This window comes from Salarias fasciatus, chromosome 16 (assembly GCF_902148845.1).
Source record: "Salarias fasciatus chromosome 16, fSalaFa1.1, whole genome shotgun sequence".
In the NCBI taxonomy this organism is placed as follows: domain Eukaryota; kingdom Metazoa; phylum Chordata; class Actinopteri; order Blenniiformes; family Blenniidae; genus Salarias; species Salarias fasciatus.
In genome coordinates, this window is record NC_043760.1 from 28,951,690 (window position 1) to 28,974,332 (window position 22,643).

General features: G+C 50.7%; 1 protein-coding gene across 1 annotated transcript; it reads right to left on the bottom strand.

Moving 5' to 3' along the window:
- Window positions 1–963: 963 nt before the first annotated feature.
- On the bottom strand, window positions 964–22,040 carry lats2 (large tumor suppressor kinase 2). Its single transcript, XM_030112088.1, has 9 exons — window positions 21,839–22,040; window positions 15,408–16,147; window positions 8,281–8,413; window positions 6,618–8,191; window positions 5,713–5,940; window positions 5,264–5,618; window positions 4,914–5,096; window positions 4,486–4,592; window positions 964–4,351 (listed from the first exon to the last, which is right to left on the bottom strand). The coding sequence occupies exons 2-9, from the start codon at window positions 15,771–15,773 to the stop codon at window positions 3,791–3,793; spliced, it is 3,507 nt and encodes a 1,168-aa protein (XP_029967948.1). The 5' UTR covers window positions 15,774–16,147; window positions 21,839–22,040; the 3' UTR covers window positions 964–3,790.
- Window positions 22,041–22,643: the final 603 nt, after the last annotated feature.

A 22,643-nucleotide genomic window follows, 5' to 3' on the forward strand; every position in this document is an offset into this window, starting at 1 on the left:
CCAGTGAGGCTGAGGAGTGTGACCCCCCCTACAGTTGGAGCACATCCTCCAGTCCTCCTTTTTAAACATGGGGACCACCACCCTGTTCTTGTATTGTCCCTAACCACCATGCGATGTTGCAGAGGCGTGTCAACCAAGACAGTTCCTGCACATCCAGAGACTGAAGGTACTCATGGTGAATCTCGTCCAGCCCCGGTGCCTTGCCACCGAGGAGCTGACCGACCACCTCGGTGACTTCAGCTTGGGTGATGGACGAGTCCACCTCTGAGACCTCACTCTGCTTCCTCCACAGAGGACATGGCAACGGGATCGAAGAGGTCCTCGAAGTTTTCCTTCCACCATCTGTTAATATCCCCTGAGGTCAGCAGCTCCCCTCCCCGACTCGTAAATACTCACTGAACCCACATCAAGAGAAAAGCTTCACAGTTTAACCTTCAAGGTGAATTTGGCTCCATTTCCCCTGTCCAGCCCTCTCCAGGTAGAATCAGGCCTGCTGAACTGAACTGTGCTCGACACGCCTTTCTTCTTTATCAGGCCTCACTGAGCTGTAAGTTTCATCACTTTCACCTCACGACACAAAGTCCTGAGTGTTACTTGTGCTTGTGGGCCTTTCTGTGTGCAGTTTGCATGTTCCCCCTGTGGGTGTGTGGCTTTTTCAACCACGTAGTCCAGTTTCCGGGCCTTTACATGCTGTTGTGGTTTATTGGCGAATATGGGAGTGAGTGTGTGCAGACGTGTGCTTTCCCTTTGAATAAGTTCCTTTTTCAATCAGAAGATCAAATATTTTTAGAAAAAGCCACATTAAGGGTTGTAATTTCAATAACTGTGCCAATTAGTTTAAATTTTACGTAAAAGCATACGTTTAACTTACTGGTAGATTCAGTGTTGCGGTTTAAAACAATTAAAAATGATAATAAAGCTTCATTTTGTCATGTTCTTTACAAGCATAAACGTACCAAAGACTCAAGTTGGTTAATTTAATTTATACATACATTTTACACACAAGGACAGTAAAAGCATGTTTTTCTTTTCAGTTCATACATAAATGTAAAAAAAAAGAGATAGCTGTCCAAATTACACCATCGATAATACTGCGTAGACATGGATCTTTAACATTAGCACAAAGGAAATTTGGGGGGAAAAGGGTAAAAAGATACAAAAAATATGAATATCTGTATAAATATAAATTCAAGAGTAACAGAGTTGTACATGAAGGAGCACCAGAGACGAGCGGAGACTCCTCAGAGTAAAAATACAAAATGCAAAAGGAAACGCACGCCAGTCACGAACACAAATCACATCAGAGTCAGTCAAAGATTGTCAGTCGTCACTCTCAAACCTCACCGACACCAAAAACACACCGAGGGAAGGCCTCACACACACACACACACACACACTCCCAATAAAGCTTGTTTTCTCCACTGAAGACGCCGTCCTGTCAAACAGAGGCTGCGACGTCTCGACAGGAAGACCGGAGAGAGAAGTGACAGAGCAACACGGCCCGGTTCCACAGCCTGATCCATCAGAGGCTTCCTCGTTCACCACGGGAGTCCCTGCTGCGGGACGAATCCAGCTGGAAGCGGTGCAGGTTAATTAATTCCTGGATGGTTTTGCCGCCCAGGTACTGATCTGAATGATGAGGCTTCAACACAAAGCACGGGCTGGATTTCCACGCAGTGGTTCAAACCGCCACTAAAACACAAGCAACCTTCTTCCGCATGGTTTCCACGCCGTCAGTGTGAAACGCGTGACCGATCCTCTCCACTCAGGAACCACAATTTTAAACAAGACCTGAGTTGCAATGTGAAAACAGTGGCAACAACCCCGTTTCCCTTTCCTGACCTGACCCGGAGCAACGGAGAACCGTCTGGAAGAGCGAGGAACGCCGTCTGACTGGACTCAGACTGGAACCGTCACCGCCTGCATGGAAACGCGGGCCGCTCTGTCACCTTCCCCGCACCAAGACGGAGGCCAGTGGGAAAACACAGGAGGAAGTCTTTAGGATTGTGCTGCTCGATACAAAAGGCACATTTACAATTAATTAAAAAAAAAAAAAAAAAAAAAAGATAATTGTCAAGCAAAAACAAACTTCCTGTGATAAATCTGATAAAGGTTGAGTTACAGCCTCATCGGCCGTGGAGAACACTGCTCAAACGGTTACTGAAGGACCAGGAGATCCTGCTGTCAGCTGATTGTCAGGTTGCTGCAAGGTTCTGGATGAGAGCAGGTCTGGAGCTGAACATTCAGCCAGACTGGGAAAGCTTTTCCTTCTGTCTCCTGAAGCCGACCTTCCTCACCTCTCTTCATCCTCAAACACCTCTGTCCCACCAAAACCCTGACCCCCTCCTCCTGCACTCAGGACCAGCCTGGCTGCACAGTGGGGGGGGGTTAACCAGCCAAACACACACCATCATCTCCATCTCCTCCTCCTCCTCACACTCCAACATTCAGTTAGAAAAGGCACACAGCTCGGTACTTTCAAAACCCAAACACACTAAAGTCAACACTTCTTTGAGCAAAAAGAAAAAAAAAAGAAAAAGAAAAACTCATGTAATTATTACAGTTATTATAATAAAGTAAATAATATTATAACCACAATAATAAGCAGCATGTTGTAACTGAGTAGAGAGAAGAAGAAAAAAATATATATAAACCAATATATTTGTACATTTTGGAACTAAACTTTCAAAAGGATATTAAGTGTTTAAAAAACTATATATAATGTATTTTATTTGTATTGCACATAGTCATACTCTCACATGTTTGGCTGCGGGAAGGACTCCATGCTTTGATTCAGATCAGGAGACGGGTTCAGGTACAACACATCTTTGCAAACTAGCTGTACAACTGTGCACCTTAGTGTGTGTGTGTGCGTGTGTGTGTGTGTGTGTGTGTGTGTGTGTGTGTGTGTGTTGGAGCATCTGAGCCTCTGGATTCAGGTCAGTGCTGATCCTCCTCATGTTCCTCTGCCCTGTCCAGACTGGACCAGGTCTCCTGCTGCTGGGCAGCGATCACACCGACACGCTGATGCTTCCTGGTCAACAAGAGGAATCATTCAGGAGAGGAAACTCACTCTGTGCTCAGATTAAAGTGACACTTCTGCTTCAGTGAATTTGGTCTTGATTAATACTCCTGAGGTTCAGTCTAGAAAGAAGCAGTTGGCCGTTTCAAACGCGATGCTCAGACCTGGAGCTGATCCACCTGGAGCCAGAAGGCAGGTGTGGATGTTCACCCTAAGCGTGCAGCGGCTCCTCTGTCCCTCTCTGAGCTGACGTCTGACGGACCTGCTTGCTCGCTTAGCGCCCTCTTCACCCCGTGGCTGTGTGTGAGAGTGTGGACGTGCAGGCGTGTGTGTGTGTAGCTTATCAGACGGAGTAAAGCAGTTCCGTGTGAAGCAGCCCGGGCTGAGCCAGGTGTGCCAGGCTGTGGTGTTCCAGACGTCCGTGACACCACAGGTTGGAAGGAATGGGACGAGAACCAAGCGGAGGAACCAGAGGAACCCCTGAAATGTGACGCTCTGTCTGTGATCCATGCAGGAGGAGCAGTCCGGCTCTCTTGGTCCCGGATCATTGGTGAAGGTTTGGATTTTCAGTCTTTGTCAATGCATCGAGTTTCCACAAGGTGGCGATGTTCCTCCATCCGGCTCCTGCAGCTCCACTGTCACACTGTACAGAGCCACACCTGCGCAGCACACGCGCGCACACACACACACACACACACCTGTCCTCCCAGAGGCTGACGGAGCAGGGTGAGCAGCGGGGTGAGCTGAGCTGAGTGTCAGCAGGGAGCTCTAGACGTACACCGGCTCACACCCCTCCCCCTGCTCTCCCTCCTCATCCTCCTCCTCCTCTTCATCCTCGTCCTCCTCCTCCTCCGGGTCCTCCTCCTCCGGGCCCCCGCCGGCGGCCCCGGCGATGCTCGGCAGCCCCTCGCCGGCCTCCGGGGGTTTGGGGTAGCGGAAGGGGCAGCCGTTGTCGTCGAAGAACCTGCGGAAGGTGAACTCGTAGAAGGCGTGCTCCGGGTGCTTCCCGTGCGGCGAGCAGAGGGCGTCGAGCGCCCGCGTGCTGTCCCCGCTGTCGCTCCACGCCCCCGGGCCGCCCTCCTCCTCCACCGGGTCGAAGTTGGACGTGTCCATGGGGTGGGCGATCTTGGGCCGGTAGGGGGCCGGCTGCTGCCGCAGGTTGCTGGAGAAGTCCACCTGTGCGAAGAAGGGGTGGGCCTTGATCTCGCCGGCGCCGTTGGCGCCCAGGCGGTCCTCGGCGGAGCAGCACAGGCGGCCGATGATATCCACGGACTCCGGGCTCAGCTTGACCTGGGCGGGCACCTGCAGAGTGCTCTCCCAGTTAATGACCTGCAGGGACGACACACACACACACACACACCATCAGCTGACCGCAAACCCCACTGAGAAAGCAGTGAGACCAACCTTTATTTTGAAATGACACAACCTTAAACATGAAAGTTTATGCCTCCTCCTTCACTCACCTTGATCTGAGTCTCGGTGGGCGTGGCGGCCAGGAAGGGCGGCTGGCCAACCAGCATCTCAAACAGGATCACTCCCACACTCCACCAGTCACACAGCTGAGTGTAGCCTGAACACAACACACACCTGATAATCAGCAACTGCTTCACTTCCACAGATCAATAAAGTTCAATACGGTAGAGACCGACAGATACAGTCTGTCTCACGCCTCCAGACCGTCGATCTGCCATGAAATGATCAAATTTCAGCGATTCTTCTTAACTGGTGCACATTTCGATGATGTGAAAATACCAAACAAACTGTATTTGTTGGGAAAATCAGCTCTTAAATTCAAATATTCGATCATTTAAAATAGGAAATCTATTGATCCAGTCGTCAAAGAGAAGGAAATATCAGCGGCTGCAGCAGATCTCAGGATATCGTCAGCCACCTTTGCGCAGCAGAACCTCGGGTGCGATGTAGTTGGGCGTCCCGACCAGGGAGTGAGCCAGGCAGCGCTGGTGCTGCCGGTTGGCGCGCTGCTCCAGGGTCATCAGCCGGTCGCCACAGCGACAGTTGGACACGTCGTCCCAGAAGTCACTGGGCTCCATGCTGTCCTGTCTGACGTGGCTCCCTGGAAGGCGACACCACACGTTAGCGGGAACTGAACAGGGTACCACTTCTGAGGAGCCGGTGAGCCTGCCAGGACCAGCCAGAGGTAAACTGTCCCAACCTTTCAGGCCGAACTCAACATTTCTGCCACATAACACGGAGAAAGGACACGGAACGGCGGCGTTTCACCTTTCTGGTAGTATTTGGAGTTGTGCGTCCAGCGGAAACCCGTGCACAGGCCGAAGTCCGTCAGCTTGATGTGTCCGTCCAGGTCGATGAGGATGTTGTCCGGCTTGATGTCGCGGTGGATGAAGCCCATCTTGTGGACGCTCTCGATGGCCAGCGTCAGCTCCGCCACGTAGAAGCGAGCCAGCGGCTCGGGGAAGACGCCCATTCGGATGAGCAGGCTCATCATGTCTCCCCCGGGGATGTAGTCCATGACGAAGTACAGGCTGTCCCGGTCCTGGAAGGAGTAGTAGAGACGCACCACCCACTCGTTGTCTGCCTCTGCCAGGATGTCTCGCTCTGCTTTCACATGGGCCACCTGCAGGAGAGAACCGGGTCAAGGGTCAGAACTCATCCTCTGAGCACGAACTGACCGGCTAAACTGCAATGACAGCTGAAGTGTGTGAAATGACCTGGTTGCGATTGAGGACATCCTTCTTGCGCAGCGTCTTCATGGCATAAAGCGCCCCAGTGTCGACTTTGCGCGTGAGGCACACTTCACCGAAGGCGCCGATGCCCAGCGTCTTGATCTTGACGAACATGGACTTGTCCATTTTGGCGCGGCGCAGCCTGTTGTAGTTGGACTCCTTCTGGTTGAGCATCTTCCTCATCTGCTCCTGCTCCGCCTCCGACAGGCCGGCCTGGGAGAGGGCGACACGGTCACTACCTCCTTTAACTCAACCTTCGGTTTAACCGTCTCAGTCAAGGTTTGGCGCGTTTCGCTCTCCTTCATAAAAGCCTTTCAATCATGCTGAAGACAGAGGTCAAACGGGCAGAAGGCCACGGCGCTCTAGAAAGCAGCAGAGTCAACAGCCTGACGCCTCACTCCCAGACAAAGATCTCGCTGTCTGACATGAAGTCCTGAGGGGGAATTCTCCAGATGGTAACCTCTGGGACCTCAACACTCTGCACCCGTCATCACGTCTCATCTCGTCTGCTGTTTCACTCCAAACACTCCACCAGTGGTTTACCAGGTGTCTGCTTTCAGTCACCGGTTAGAAAAATGAACTTCAAGCTGAAATGTAACATCTAGTGATTTTAAAAGGCTGATTAGTGCTATTTGTGGAATTGGTCGCTCGGCGACTGAGCTCCACCTGTGTTGTGTTCTCTTTTTTTGGACAGGAGTTAGAAAGTCATAAAACTGCCTGAAAATACAGCAGTCCTCTTCATGACAGCGTGGCGTCCCATAATGAAGATAGACTCCAAAAACATCTTTAAAATGCAATACATGCCAGAAGGAATGCAAATTTCAGAAGGCAGAAGCCATTATTTTGATAGACTCCGGTGTTTGGCAGGAAGCGGGACTGGCTGGCCTTACCTTGGACATCTCTTGCTCCAGCTGAAGCCTGCGGTTGAGCTTCTGCTGATAGGTCTTCATGACGTTCTCGATGTGCTGCTCCATGTAGAACTTGAAGGCGAAAGGCGAGTACGTCTTGATGCGCGACTCCCTCTTCTCCTCGTCCCGGCCGTTCTTCCTCAGGGGAACGGGAGACGTCTGGATCTGCTTCTTGTCTTTCACCGTCTTCTCTGCCTTCCCCGCCTTGGTCTTCTCCTTCACCTGCTGGCCGTCCTCGCCCTTCCCGCTGCCTCCGCTGCCGCCGTGTGCGCTCCTGGCAGCCTGGCCGCTGAGCTCCTGAGCTCCGCCCCCCTCCAGGGCTCCCGGCTCCGCGGCGGTCCCAGACACGAGCAGGTTCTTGGGGTACGGCGGCGGCGGGCAGCGCGGCTCCTGAGCCGGCTCCAGAGAGTACGCCTCCTCTGACATGTAGGCCAGCTGCTCGGCGGCGTCCGGGGACTGAGCCGTCATCCACCCGGGGTGGCACGGCCCCACCGCCGTCTTGGGCTCTGGCCTCATCACGCGGATACTTTTGACTGGCTGCTGGATGGGCGGAGAGGTCACGGCCGTGATGGTGTTCGGGGGACCCAGGGAGGGGTCTTGCTTCCCAGCCGCAGGAGGTGTGGTCATCTGGGGCCGAACGCCGCTGGGACCCGCAGAGCGACTGTTGAAGGAGTTCGTCCTGCTGGGGACGCGCACCTCCCCTCGGAAGGGGCCCTGGGGCTGGGGCTGCCTTGCCGGAGGGGCTCCTTCGGGGCCCGGAGGCCCTGCCCAGTGGTGCTCGTACAGGTCCAGGTTGAGGCTGGCCCTGGAGGGAGTCATCAAGCCCTGGGGAAGGTCTGAGAAGTCGGGACCCATGGCCGCCACCCCGCCGGGGGAGCGGGACATCATGTGGACCTGGTGCGAGGTGGGGCTGGCCTGTCTGGGGTGGGAATGAGGAGGGAGGTATAAGTTAGCGGGGTACCCTCCGCCCGCTCCGCCCGGCCCGTTCTTCCCCTGCATGTTGACGTAGTTGTCTGGGGGCGCCATGGGCGGCGCTGGCATCTTGTTCTGAAAAGAGGGGGTCCTCTTCACTCCGTAGCCCGCCGGCTCCATCATGTGCGGCCGGGCGTGGCCGTAGTCGTAGTGCGGACCCGGAACGGGGCCCCCTGGAGGCTGCGGCTGGAGCTGCAGAGGCTGGCCGGGGACGCTGTAGCCCATCATGGGGCCGTGCTGCTCCATGCCGCCCGGGTAGCCCTTCTGCTGGGCCCCGGGGGGGTACATGGTGCTCCCTGGGTTGGTCTGGGCGGCCATCACTGCCGGGTATGTGCCCATGCTCGGAGGCCGGCCCATGGGGTTTCCCATCGCGGGGCCCTGCGCGGCACCCGATGGGGGCATCATGTAGTTCATGACAGGGGGGGCCGTCATGTAGGGGCGGGGCATCTCTCCCTCTGGCCCGTACCCCGCCGCCCCCTCATACATGGGCGCTCCCATCTGATGGTACGGAGGCATGGCGCCGGCCTCGCCCGACGCCTCCAGTGCTGGCCGGTGGTCCATCGCGGGCGGCATGCCGGCTTTTCCTGTGACCAGAGGCAGCGAAGAAGAGGTTCCATCAATCACCGGCTAAAAACCACAGACGCATGCTCGTATGCTGAAATGGCAGCCGTACCTGGTGAGGTCTGTTTAATGACGCGGACGATGAGTTCGTTGCGAGGGTCAAGGTAACTCATCTTACTGATGTACTCCAAGGCCGCTTCGATGTTCCGGCTGCCGGTTTGCTTCAGCGCACGCACCGCCATTTCCTGCAAGGCAGCCGAGCAAACAGAGGGACGAGATTTAGCACCTGAGACAGACACAGAGCGATTACCGACACCGATTACATCTGCAATCAATCAAACACAAACAAACACACACACACACACACACACACACACGGAAACAGGAATGTTCAGAAGTAAAGCAGCTGATATAAATACGCACATTTATAAAAAGAAGGGAAAAAAAACACACGGGTCCAGCTGGAGATCAAGCACCTGCATCCTCTCCACTCAAGGGTCACATACCAGTGATTTCCTCTCAGTCAGCTCAAAAACACCAGAATGTAGAGGGATGGAAGGCCAGCTGTGAGCGCCGACTTGACGCAGTGAAATCATTTTAACTATTGTGAGAAAAAGGTGATGCTTGAGCACATCTCAGCCTTGACCAGAACGGTCGCAGCTCGGCAGCACAATGTGGTAAATTCATCTCATTTGACACAAACGGTAAACTTCGACTTCGCTGACCGTGCGGTTGTGTTTTTCTGTGACTTCTTGCACTCTCAGCCAGAAGACAGCAGGAGGGTCACTATAAAAGCCAGGAGGTATTTAGGTCACTCATGTGAAAAATGCTGGTGAACCACTTCGGCCTTTTCTATTCATCAGGTGATCTGTGACGGGACCGGAGCAGCACAAACAGGCAGAGCATTCCTCTTCGGTTTGCATCCGTTTATCTAACAATACCGATCATACTTTAGGTTCATGGGAAGAGTTCTAGTCGGACATCCTGAGCTTCAAGTCTCGGTGAATTAATGGAAACGCCAGCATTATCTGGAATAACAGCGCTCCCACGGAGCATGAAAAGCTGCATCAGCGCATCATCAGGTGATCAGTCTGCAGACTGACTGACCGAGGACCACGGCCGTCGAGCCAGTGCCTGGTGGAGAGTTCTGCTGGAAGGAATCCAGTATCTCAATAAAGGAGGGGTGTCAAAAATAAGGCCCGTGGGTCAATACTGGCTCGCAAGAGGCTCCAACCCGGCCGACCACAACCACCGAGCAAATGGCAAAAATTTAGAAGAAAGCATTGATTTTTTTTCAACAAACCTTTTAAGAGTAGCGGACACAACGGAACGCTGAGACGTGAAGGAAGCTAGCCAGCTAGCATCAAGATGAGTTTGGAAAAACATGCATATGACAATAGCTATAGGAGAAGTCTGGTTTTTTTAGACAGTCACTGTTATTTTCCACCAGAAAGTTTAACTAAAATGGATTTCATGTTGAGATTGTAGTTATTTTCTGTAATAATTATTTGGTTTAGTGAAAACAGACACTTCCCTGATGCATACTCTTCACCACAGTAAAAGAAACATTAATACTTTAAAATTAAAGGTTATTCTGGCACTAAATAAATAAACTAATCTGCATGTGGAGCAGCAGACGACGCGGTGCTACGCCCCTCACCATCTAACCAGCTAACAGTGTGTTTGTCGTACGCCCGATGAAGACAATGCAGCAGCGGCCCTCTCTTCCCGAACCCAACGTCTGTTTGACACCAGTAAACATGTAAACAAACAGCAGCAGAAAGTCTGCCTCTGCCTCCGCGGAGCGACGAGCGACCCACACCTCCATGAGGAAATCCCCTCCAATGGCATATGACCTCACTGCACAGACATTTCAGAGCTCGGCGGGCCGGTCCGACGGAGGCGGCGCCCCTGCTGGCCACCCATCGCAACAAGGGCCAGCGTTCAAAAGGCCCATTGTGGAGAATCCAAGCTGCTCGGACAGCAAGAACCGAAACAGCCTGAGGAATGGAGCTTCATTTTTCATTAGAATCTCACTGAAACTGAAAGACAAACACATGAGGCATGACTGAGGCATGCACTGATCTCTAAACCTCTGAACGCTGCTGATATGATCAGGCTGAAGGTTGATACGGAGCAAATTTCACTGGTCGGCATTTAATCTGATGAATTTGTGTGTGGAGTCCCTCAGGGCTCGGCGTTGGGACCCAAACTGTTTATTATGTACACCAACGACATCTGGAAAGTTTCTGAAATGGTGAAATTTTCTTTATTTGCCCATGACAGTTATTTTAGGAACTGGTGAGGATGTTCAGCAATTTTTGGAATTAATCTCCTCAGAGTTGAAAAAAAAAATTAAATGATAGTTTGATAAAAAATAACATCATTAAATCTAAGCAAAACAAAAATTTGGAGTTTAGGAAAACGTAAAATAATGAGCTAAATCTACAGATAGAGAGTGTAGTGACTGAAAGGGTAAATCAAAACCATTTTAAGGAGTTTTGATTGATGACAACATTTTCTGGAAGCCAAGTAATCCAAAACAAAACAAAACATCCAGAAACCTCTCAGTTCTGGCCAAAGCTCAGTACTACCTAGACCAGAAAGCTCTCTATATAATTCACTGATCCTACCATAGCTCGCTTACTGTATGAAGTGCGGGGAAACACTGATGCTAGTTCCCTGAAAAGAGCAAGAAGAATTGTTTACAGTGTTGACTTCATACAAATCCACTTTTCTCAAGATCAGAACTTTTAAAATTTATGGACGTTGTTGAGTTTGAAACAATTCAAATAATCAAAAAAGTAAAGAATAACTTAATACCTGGTAATATTCGGAAACTGTCCTGTAGCAGAGAAAATGTCTGATCTCAGAGAGCTACAGTTTAAAACTCAAACATTCCCTACAACTCCAAAAAGTTTCTGTGTCACTAATTCTGGCTTAAAACTATGAAACAAATTATGCGTAGAGACTAAAGGATTGAAAAATGTGTTCCAACTAGTTCAAACGCCTTTCAGCTAGTGTGTTCGAACTCAATCCTTCAAATCTAAAACCCATCCTTTGGTCATGTGACCACAGGGACTGTTGGGTATGAATGGGAAACTCCTCTGCTAACACAAAGCTCCATCTTAAAGGTCAGATCACCTTCAGCCTCACTGACCTCATTACTCTCTACAATACTTGGAAACATCGAATCTGGACAGAAATTAGTATAATTATTATAGTATATAATAAGTATGCACGATTCCTTTAAATTCTGGATGTAATGTCATTATTATGTGTATTTATTATAATCATATCTGTGCAGGCTGAGCTTTTCTAATGACCTTTCACCTTCATCACTTACAGCGCCTGAACAAGAGCATCAAACTGTCTCACAAAGCGTTTCACCGAACAGGAGGCGTAGAAAAGGCTTTGTCTTTAGGAGCGCGAGGAAATGGAGGAACAGCTGAGAAAAGAGGTTCTCTCCCCGCCGGGTCGTTGTGCGGCGCGGCGTTCTGCGGTTCCTCAGACCAACTGGCAGCCTTTATTTGTCAGGAGGACAGTAAATCAAACACGGAGCCTTTAAGAGCTGGACTGCAGCGACTGTGGGCACAGCGGGCTCTGAAAGGCAGGAAATGCCAGGGCCACACACTCTCCGCCTCCTGCACGCCGCCGCGTGCGCAGGGTCCGTGCCAGCAAGCTCCTCTGTGTGTGTGTGTGTGTGTGCGTGCGTGTGTGTGTAACGTGCACATGCCTGCCTTTTCAGTCCCCTCCCATTGCAAAGAACATACATAACTTTATTTCCCTGAGCCCAACACACACACACACAGTTTATACTGCGCTTCCTGTGTGTGTGTGTGTGTGTGTGTGTGTGTGTGTGTGTGTGTGTGTGTGTGTGTGTGTGTGTTGCATTCCTGTGTAGCCAACAGAGAGCGCAGGCTGCCAGAGCCGCCCTGTAATGTCACATTTTGTGCTCCTTTGCTGAGACTTTCTGCCGTCTCTCCTCCGTTCTTTCAAACTCCTCCAAGTCTCTCTAGCTTCCCGGAATCGCCCTGAACTACCGAGTCTCTAAACCTTCACTGACAACGACAACGTGTAAAGCTGGAACAAAGTCTGAACACCATAAGAAACCGATATTGGCAGCGGTTGACTCCACTCTTCCATGGCATTTCTGTATTGAGTTTGCATGTTTCACCTGTGTGTGTAACAGTTTTCTCTCCCAGTCCATAAACGTGGATTTGAAGTGTCGACCTTGAACATGGCCGCTTGTCCATGAACCTCAGAGTTCTCCTTCAGTGTTCCAGCAGAACACTTGTTCAAATCCTGTGTAGCAATACAAAACTGAACATCTTGTTAAAAAAAAAACAAAAAAACAAAAGAAAAAGTGTTTTTAAGCAAGTTCTGTTCAGCCTTCTTCAACTGAAACTACCCGTTTTCCTTCTGCTGCTTCTTTTCAGGGACAGCCGGCTGTTCGGCTTGTTCTGATGTCAAACTGCATTAGCCTGTATTCTGGACACGTCTACATCCTGGCAGTTAGACCCAGTGCAGGCAGTAAGGGTTTAGCGCAGAGGTGTCACAGTTTAACAGAATATTAAAACCACTGGCACGTCAGATAAAGCACAACACCAAGTCTGTCACTGTCACAAACTCACAATAGCTAATAACAACAGTTATGTTTCCTTCTCAATAATCACATTTTTCTTTGACAAAAGTAGTTTCTGGTACAACAATGGTATAAATTCCTATAAATGTGACCAAAAAGGCATCTGGACGTCCTGAATTTCCCCTCAAGAGTCTGAACAGTCGTCTCACCACAAACAGGTCGGTCCTGCATGTTTCTGACAGCCAGAAAGACTCAAGACGCTTCACTGTGTGAGGAAAACCTGAAGAAGGCCAGGAGCACGCAGTGGTGTACATTTATAACTGTGTGTGGGTGTGTGTGTGTGTGTGTGTGTGTCTGTGTGTGTGTGTGTGGGACTGGTGACCCCGGCTGTCATGGCGACAGATGTTCCTCGCTCACATTCCTCAACCCAGGAAGCAGGAATTCAAGCTATTTGCAATCTGGAGAGTCTCTGTCCCTGTCTCTCTCTCTCTCTCTCTCTCTCTCGCTCTCTCTCTCCCTCTCCCTCTGTCCCCCAGTTGAAAATGTCCAGGCCACACTTTGCGCCCTCGTCATGATACACACACAGAGACACACACACACACACACCTCTCCATCTTCCCTGAGCTACACTGTGGTCATGGTTGTATCGTTTCTTTTGCTGCGGTTCCTGAAGCGCCCCCTGCTGGTCAGATGGGACAGAACGGTCCTTCCTTCGCTTTCTACACATTTGTGGCAAAAAATGAAACAAAACAAACTGGAAAACACTCTCAAAGCACAGCCAAGTTTTCTTTACATATTACTTTTTCCGCGGCCTCAACATGAACACAAACACACACACCACCTGTAGCCGGGGTCCTGTCGGCCCCGCCGTTACATAAACGCCACTGTGTGTGTGTGTGTGTGTGTGTGCTCACATGTCAAGGCTTCAATACGCCGAGCGAGCGGCAGATTCCTCCACATACGAGGAGAGACGGAGGGAAAATCGCCGCTTCCCCCACTTCCTCTGGTTCCCTCTCATCTCCATGCCTGTCATTCCACCCCCCCCCCCCCCCCCCCCCCCCCAGCCCCCACAAAACATTTCCTCTTTTAAAAAAATGATTATGTAACAAGCCACATTGCTCTGTAATTTGCAGCTGGAGAAGATGGGGGAGATGAAGAGGAGGAGGAGGATGAAGGCTGGCTGATAAGACGGAGTCTGAAGAGAAGAAGAAGAAGAGCTGAGGCCGACTGGAGGAGCAGAGACAATATGGCCGACATGAGGCTGAAACCAGAGCTAACCACTACCCCACCGCGCCGGCCCGTTCTCACATCGCAGCTTTGTTTTGGTGGAAGAGCGCGGTTCCTGACCCCGGAGAGAGATTTAAAGATGGTGCCAGTGACTTTCTGGAGAGAAATCTGTGGAATGTGCGATCAGTTCTGGACAAAGACCGTGACGTCCAGTTCAGGGGGAGGAGGCGGCCCGGCGGCGTGTTTGGCGGCAACCGGGCTGCAGGAGAAGGAACTGTTCCACCCTGCTGCCATTGAATGCTCACTTCCTGTTTGTATTGACGGGGCCAGCTCGGCTCGGGTCCATTCAGAGAACAGCCCACAATGGAAGCGGCTGCTCCAGTCCCGGCATGAGCCTCACGTTTTAAAGTTAAACTCAAAATAAAGAGAAAAGGTGGAAATACGGTGTATTCCCTCAGCTGGCACCGCTGTGTCCTCCGTGAGCTTTATTTTTCCCCCCGAGTGTGAACCATCAGCTCTGTGGATAAACAGCAGGTGTGTGTCGCTCTCCACGCTCCGCTCAGACAGAAACGATGCCCGGGTCAAAGGTCACGCTGGTATCAGGCCACAGCGGGCCTCACGGCGTTCTCCGTGCAGGGTTCTGAGCGGAGCGTGGTTCACACGCCGTCCTCGAACCAGACGCCCCACATCCTACTACTTCGCACACGCTCGATGGCGAACCCACATTCCCCAGGCCGGGCAGCGGGGAGTCCACCTGACGCTTCAACACACACGGCCCAACGTTATGCAACCAGAGCAACACACACTTGGCAGAGGAGGCTTGTATTGTGTTGCATGTTGAAGCACTGCTTCCTCCGAGCATTCCTGACTGAAGGAGGCAGCCCGGCTGCAGAGCAGACCTTTCCACTGGTCCTCACCACCTCGCTTTGATTTCTTCTTTTCAAAAATTAATAAAAGTGTCGGTTTACTTGTCTTAACATGAGTGTTTTTGGTTTAATTCTAGACCAAAAATAGAACAACCTAAAAAATGTCTTTCTGAATTCAATTCCAGAAGAATAAAGAGGGCTGGGTCAAACAGGAGGCACTGTTCCATCCGTTCACCAGCCAGCCTCTCACAGCTTCTACAGCCTCTCATCTCCATGGACTCCACTTCTTAAAGCGAGCAGCAGCCTTCCTCCGAACTTCATCCCCACTGCACCACGACTCGACACACACTCTGAGACGTGAGGATTAGAGCCTGAAACACTCACACACCAGACGGTTCTCACTTTTATGAAGGTCACCGACCAGGAAACATCAAAAAGCTTTGGTTCAGTTCACTCTGCGTCGTCCTAGCGATTCTTCAGAGAAAGACTACATTCAGATGGATCTTTGTTTCTCTGTCTTGAGAAACCGGAACCTCCCGTCCCACCCAGCCTGAGACTCACCTGGTCGCAGCCGGCGTTCACCAGCTCCTGCAGCATCTGCCGGTTCACCTCGCCGGCGCCCGCCGGGTGCGCCGAGCCGGAGGACGGGCCCGACTCGTTGGCGAAGGGCATGAGGGACTTGCGGATCTCCCGCAGCGCGCTCTGGTAGTTGTTGAACTTCTGCGGCGGCCGGAGCTGCTGCTGGCGGCCGGCCGCGTCCTTGCCGCCCTTGCAGTCGGCCGGCCGGCTGCCCTCGCCGCGGGAGCCGCCGCCGTGCAGCGCCTGGCTCACCAGCTTGGCCGGCTGCTTCAGGCCCTCTTTGATCTCCTGGAGCCGCTGCCGGGTGTTGCCCACATATGGGGCGGCGGGGAAAGTCTTGGGCCTCATGGCCCGAGTGCCAAGGCCACTGACCTACTCTAAAGGGAAACACACACACGCACACGCACACACGCACAAGCTGCCGCTCACTTTGTTTCACTCTTCAAATGATTCCTTTCAAGCTGTCGGGCCTAAACTGATAAAGAGCCGGCAGCAGCAGCGGCGGCGGCGGCGGCACGGGTTGGGGATCCTCCTCCTGCTGTGTGTCTCACTGTGTGTGTGTGTGACGCCCGCGGACGCCGGCGGGCTGGAGGACGGTGAGGTGGGATACTACAGGCGTGCCATGGCGCGGCGTTTCAGGGCTCGGGTTCCAGCTTATTCCAGGAAATGCGGCGGGTCACGAGGGCACGGCGGAGCCAAACCATGACGATGCCAATCTGCGCCTGCGGAGGGAGGGAGGAGGGAGAGCGTGAGGACGGCGGCGGTCAGGCACGGCGCTTCAGCTTCCTGCCATCGCTGCACATACCGGACAGCCGAGGAATGCTGCTCTTTAAAGCCGACCGCTAACGTCTCGACAAAAGGTCACGAAACAAAATAAAACAAAAAAACAGCAATCCTCAGACTTTCTGCTGCAGCACACGGTTCAGGACAGGAATTCCAATAATGCTGCATCTGAGGACGGCAGTGAGGACCAGCCGGGGGGGGGGGGGGGGCTCTACAGCTCGGTGCATACCTCATGCTTTAGTCAAGACTGCTTGGGGTCATAAAACACCACCTGACCCCCCCCCCACTGCACAAGTCAGCCATGTCACTGCATACTTCTGGTCAGTGGTCACTGATAAACCCTGGAGCAGGGGGTCAAAGCGAATGCCCCCCCCCCGGGGCTGATGGGACGCTGCTGTCAGGAGCTCCAGGTGGGGACCAGCATGAGACGGAGACTGTCGGGACGACTCCGGGACACGCCGAGTGTCTGAAGGGTTTTTCCTCGGAGGGATGAGAGGACAGGAGGACAGCGAGTGAAGCCAGCAGTCCTGGCTGGTCGGGAATCAGACACCGCAGTGTTTATGTCAGCGACTCTCAGAGTGGACATTTCAACCTCAGTTTTTTGTGTCTGTGGAAGGATGGAGTCAAAGCACCGCAGGACTCACTCTGAAACGAATCCTGCGTCCAACAGACATGCTGAGTGAAGAAACACGTCCTCTTTATAGACCGAGGAGCCCTAATGATCATCAGTGACTGGCTGCTGAAAACATCAATCAAACGAGTCTCTAGACATGTAAACATACAGAGTCACGTGACGGCTGCTTCACAGGACCTGGAATTAGATTTCCTGAAGCTCTGCTTATGGGCACCATGGCAGCAGACGGTTCATTCCAGTGTCCATCTCGCTCCGCTGCAGCTTCACCTCAGTGTTTACCTCCGTCTTTCAGGATCCACTTAAAGTTCCTCTTTACAAGCCGGCACTTGACAGGACAGCCTGAAGCTGACAGGCCCCTTTGTTCCTCCCAGCTGAGCGGCCTGCAGTGAGCTGTGTGTTTGCAGACTTGAGTCTGGCTGCAGGTGGAATCCCGATCGGGTTCAGCGCTGGCTCTGGAACCCCTGGTGCGGCAGGCTGGGACACGGCTGCGGTCTGAGACGCTCCTCCGGCTTTACAAGCAGGCTGTTCAGTGATTAACGTTTAATGGATCTGGTTACCGAAACTAGTCTGGGAGACAGGTGAAAAAACACCTGACGTCCTCCAACACGCCCCAGCCTCTGAGCTCCACGCTTCTGCTTCACTCACGTCATACTTCATGTCGTTAAAGTAGTGCCAGTTTTAACCGATATTAAATTGGTGATATTGTGTGTTGATGATTACAAGTTCACAAATGATGTGATTAATTGAGGTCAGAGTTGTGATTAATTACTTTTAAAAGGGTTTAGTTGATTGACGGCACCAGTTTAAATCCAGATTTATGATGCACTCGCGACAATTTTAAAGGGCGAGTGGTAGCGTTAATTTATTAGCCGATACTCAGCACCAATACGAGCAGTTATCGATACTTCATACCCAAATGATAGGAGGGTATTGGTTTTTTTGTTTGTTTTTTTCTGGGAAAGACGAAAGTTAATAACCCACATTACCCCGGGTTATAAACTATAATGTTAAAAAAAAATCAAAGGCATGATAAAAAATACCGAGCATCCAGATGAATAACTGATGTTTTAAAAGATGATGCATCTCCTGGAGAGTTCTGATCGATTCTCCTCCATCGGGGTGATCACCGGAGTGAAGCGGGAGACGGCTGCAGCTCCGGCAGGCCGAATCTGATAAGCTGCTTCCTCTGTAACTCTTCCCAGGTGAGACAGGACTTCTCCATGTTTGCCAGAGTTTTAACTCATGCATCTGAAGACAGACGGGATAAAACACCAGTGGCAGGTCGGACATGTGTTCTCCAGGAAGCTGGATCTGATCCAGAGCATATCGCTCTGGATGGCTCACAGTTACTGGAATTATAAGACATGATGGGAAGTGAAAATGAAAATACTTCCACTTGTCAGGAGTGAGTGTGGCGTCTGGCAGGACGAACACACTGCATCTGATCTGAACCTTCTGGAAGAGAGATCTCACCAGGGTGAATCAGGCTTATCGTTCAGAGAGAGAAACCTCTTCCTGATCAGCTGACAGACTGCTTATTCTCTTATGAATAAATTATTAAGACTTATGAAGCATGATCTGGAGCATCAAGAACAAAACCTGCAGAAAAACCAAGCATTTGGGTTTGATTACATCTTTTGATGACTCAGTTGCTTATCATTTCCAACTGTTTGTCAGGTCACCCTGAACAAAAGCTGCAATTCAGGTGTGAACTGACACCACGATAAAGATACTTCCAATAACATACATCTATTTTGGATCAATCGTCATGTTAAAATTATAAAATTACAGTTTATATTTCCAGTTAAACTGCTTCCTTCATCAAAGTTTGGTCTTGCTGATATCTGTTTGGCATAAAGATGGCTCCACACATTCAGGTCTTCATACCAGAAGAAGGCAGATCACCGACAGAGTGTGTTACAGGGTGTTTTTAACTCAGAATTGGTTTATTCTGAATGAAGTAATCCTGAATTCTATTCCTGAGCTTGGTGTTTTCATGGGAACATGAAGGATTGACTCCTCTTTAACTCTGGAGGCAGTGAAGCGTTCTGATTGGACGGGTCAGTGACGGAGCCATTGACGCAGTCTGCGGCCATTTTTCTCTCTTTTGTTCTGGATGAACTTTGATGCTGCAGCTTTAAAATGTCCTCATTTTTCTGCTCTTTTCATTATATCCATTTCTCCTGAAGCTCCCGTTGAATAAACGGTCTCCGTGCGAGTCGAACCGCCGGCCGCCATCTTGGAATACCGAGTCATGGTGACGGACAAGCAGAACGACAGGAATAAAGTCACACTAAAATTACATATAATCCCATTCCCGAAGGAGAATAAACTGGACGGTCTATTTGGATTTAAACTTAATTCAGAACAAAGTTTTCAGGTGTTTACATGGTCAGTTTAGAGCAGAATGCGGCTTTATTAGGACTAAACGGGAGGAAAAAGTCCCATGTAAACACTGATGTCATGTCAGGAGCTGAGATAAAGATAAAATGTTTTGGCTTGTGGACTGTTAATAGCCATAGTTTGAAATAAAACACTTTCAGCTTCTGTTTCCGCATCATGTTACCCTCAGACTTCAGACTTCACCGGGAGAGCAGTCAGACTCATTAACCTGTGGAAGCAGCAGGTTCCTGCAGACATGAACAGCTCCGCTCTGCAGTCCTGACTGGTCCTAACTCAGTTATTTCCAGACGCTGCAGCCCCTTGGTGACCCCTGGAGCCCCTCGGTGACCCCTGGAGCCCCTCAGAGAAGTCCCTCACCTCAGGTTAGGAGAGCCAGACACATGCTTTTATTAAGTTGATTTTATAAACATAATCCAGCTTCATGTTAGACAGACACTGAGGCTAAAAACTCAGCATTCAAATCACAGGGCCTTCTTTACAGCTAAACTATTGATTATATGACGTTAGGCATTCTATCAAAAACATCCCATAATGAAGAACAATCCAAATGAATCTTACATATTTCTGCTACATTTATTCTGCTCAGTCAAGCCAAGAAGACAGGAGTCAAACCTCTCTCTTTGCTTTATCTACACAGAGACGGTTTTTTAGAATGCTTAAGGCAAATCTAAAACAGTCGGCCATAAAGATTTCCCAAAATCTGTCAATTTGACATGGAATTAGCTGCAGGGGGGAAAAGAGCAGCACACAAGAGAGCGCGGAACAACAGCCCCCCTCCCCTGGCAGCCCCCACCCCTCTGGGCCGTCTCCGACCAGGACACAGTTCCCTTTATTGGCACAATTAAAAGTTTGTGTGGATGAAAACATGGCTTTTGTGCCGCTGGCAGCGGGGTAATGTTGGGCCAAGGGAGCAAAGCCACACAAATGTTGCCCCATCTCTGAGATCTCCTGCCTCCATTCCAGCGATGCTCGGGGCGCCGTGTCCAAGCGATGAGCATTCCTTTCCACAAGTAACTACAAGTAACATACCGCCAGTGAATCATGGGACGGGCCGCGCCGCGCTGACCAAAATAAACCAAAAAAACTTCTATGTGAGTCTTCTGTCTGGAGACAGGCTTTAAAGGGGCTGGAGCGCTCGCCTCGGAGGAAACACTCAGAAAGAATCGTTTCTGAAACCAGAACTTACACAACACAGTCAACACCGACAGTTACCAAAACACAGCGGAGCTACGGGCTGTGAAAACACAGGGTCCTGAAACATCTGGAATGAAACCAGATTTTAAAAGCGACCGGCAGGGAAAACGACTGGATAATCTGACGAGGTGTTCAGGTAAACAACCACTGCAATCCAACATCAAGCTGGAGTGACTGAACTGCAGTTCCTTTAACGGCCACTAAACACCAACACTCTGTTTTAATGATAAAAAGTTCCTCAAACTCTGCTGTATTCATCAGTCATGTTCTGCAAACCGTCTGCGTTACAATAAATAACTCATTAAAATGACCCAGTAGCAGAGGGTCAGTTTAAAATCACAAAGAGTTCAAATGCATCAAATGGTTTCTGTCCCTCATGATCAATAAAGGTCTCCTGTCCCATGTGTCACCAGACGTCTCAATGCAGCTCAAGAGGAGGCGTCCAACATCTGGCAGCATCTGTTTATATGCATTCATTCATCCTGGCTTTCTGACACATCTGTCCCACTGCAAGCATGCTGGAGCAGTGGTCTGGACAGTGGTCTGGACAGTGGTCCCTGTCTCTCCTGCACAGCGTCTTCTGCCGTTTAAACCAGGTCCTGTCACATCCTGCTGCACCTCGGCCACTTAAAGGTCAGATGAGAGGGGTTTCAACCCCCCAGACATCAGATCAGACTCAGGATGTCTGATGAATGCGTCCCACTGCAGACGGCCTGGTCAGACCTCCACCTGGAGAGGCACACACCCTTTAACCAGACCAGCTGAGCCAACCAGGACCAGGGCTGGGTAGTGAGTGTGAGGACAGTGCAGGATCACCTGAATGAAGCACATGGTTGAACCAGCGCCAAGCTAATCACTACTACACAAGTCTTTCTCTTCATGCACACAGATGAAGCTTTGGGAGCTTCAAACCTTAACGAAACGGGGTCACCCTGCAGAAATCTGCAGCTACTTGAGTTTAGCAGCAGGGGAGCAAGTCTGGAAGCAGCTTCATTTCTGTTTTTTATTATCATTATTATTCTTCCTTTAAGTTTGCACCAAATGTTGAGAGGCTGTTATAAAGTAGGATCCAAGCAGTTTGCAGTCAAAACGACTTTACAGAAGTTTTTAGAGTCCAGTTTGAGAGCCGAGAGGCTTCCTGACTGAATCCCAGGCAGGGGGGGGAGAGGGGGGGCTGATTCCTGACTGTATCCCAGGCTGAGGGGGAGGAGGGGGGCCGAGAGCAGCCACACATTCCTCTGCAGGGGGAAAATGGGGGTAGTCCAGTAAAGCCCAGACGACAGCGGGCAGAGAGAAAAAACACTTTAACTTCAGTTCAGCTTCATTTTGGAGCCTCCGTTCTCAGCGACAAGCCGTCGCGGCACCACTCCCCTCCCCACAAAAGTAACGCTCAACTTACCATGTGAGAGAAGTAGCGAGAATAAGCGGAGCTCGGAGGGGGTGTGGGGGGTGGGGGGGTCCGTCCCTCCAGAAGTCCGCTCCGGACAGTCCGGGTGCGCGTCGAGGCTCAGAGGAGGCGAAGCGGCGGGCTGGACGTGATGAAATAAGCCTCCATTTTCTCCGCTCGGGATCAGAAATGCAGCACAAAGTTGGACACTCGCTGCATTGTTAACATTCCTCAGGTCACGTGACGGACCGACGCACGTCAGCACCCGCGCGAAGATCCTGTCTCAACGCGGACGTCTCACTCCGCGCCAAACTGCGAGGGCCACTTTGTAGTCCCCTCTGTTTACTGCAGCTATTGTTTACTCCTTAATTAACCGATTAGAATGTAGGAAGCTTGATACAAATCAAAACTCCACTCGCGAGCTTGAAATTGATATTCTAGGCTGTGAATGGAAGCAATGTTCTTGTTCCTTGTTGAAGGAAAATCTATATCCGAGAAAACAGAAGGGTGATCAGCAGATGAGGTTTAATTCAAAGCGCATCATCAAACTGACTGATTTCAGTGAAAACTGTAACCAGCGTTCAAGTTAACTTACAGGTAAACTTTCAGCGAGGAGATTTTAAAAAAGGGAAAGAGTGGGACTTCTTCAGTTTTCCTCCTCTCTGACCACACATATTTAAGGTGGAGCTTCCTCCAAAGCATTTCTCCCTTTGACAAATTATATCTTCAAAAAAAAAAAAAAACAGTACATTACTCACTCCTCCTGGGAGGAATCTTCACCAGAGAGCCAAACACACTCAACCAGTGTGAAAGTAAA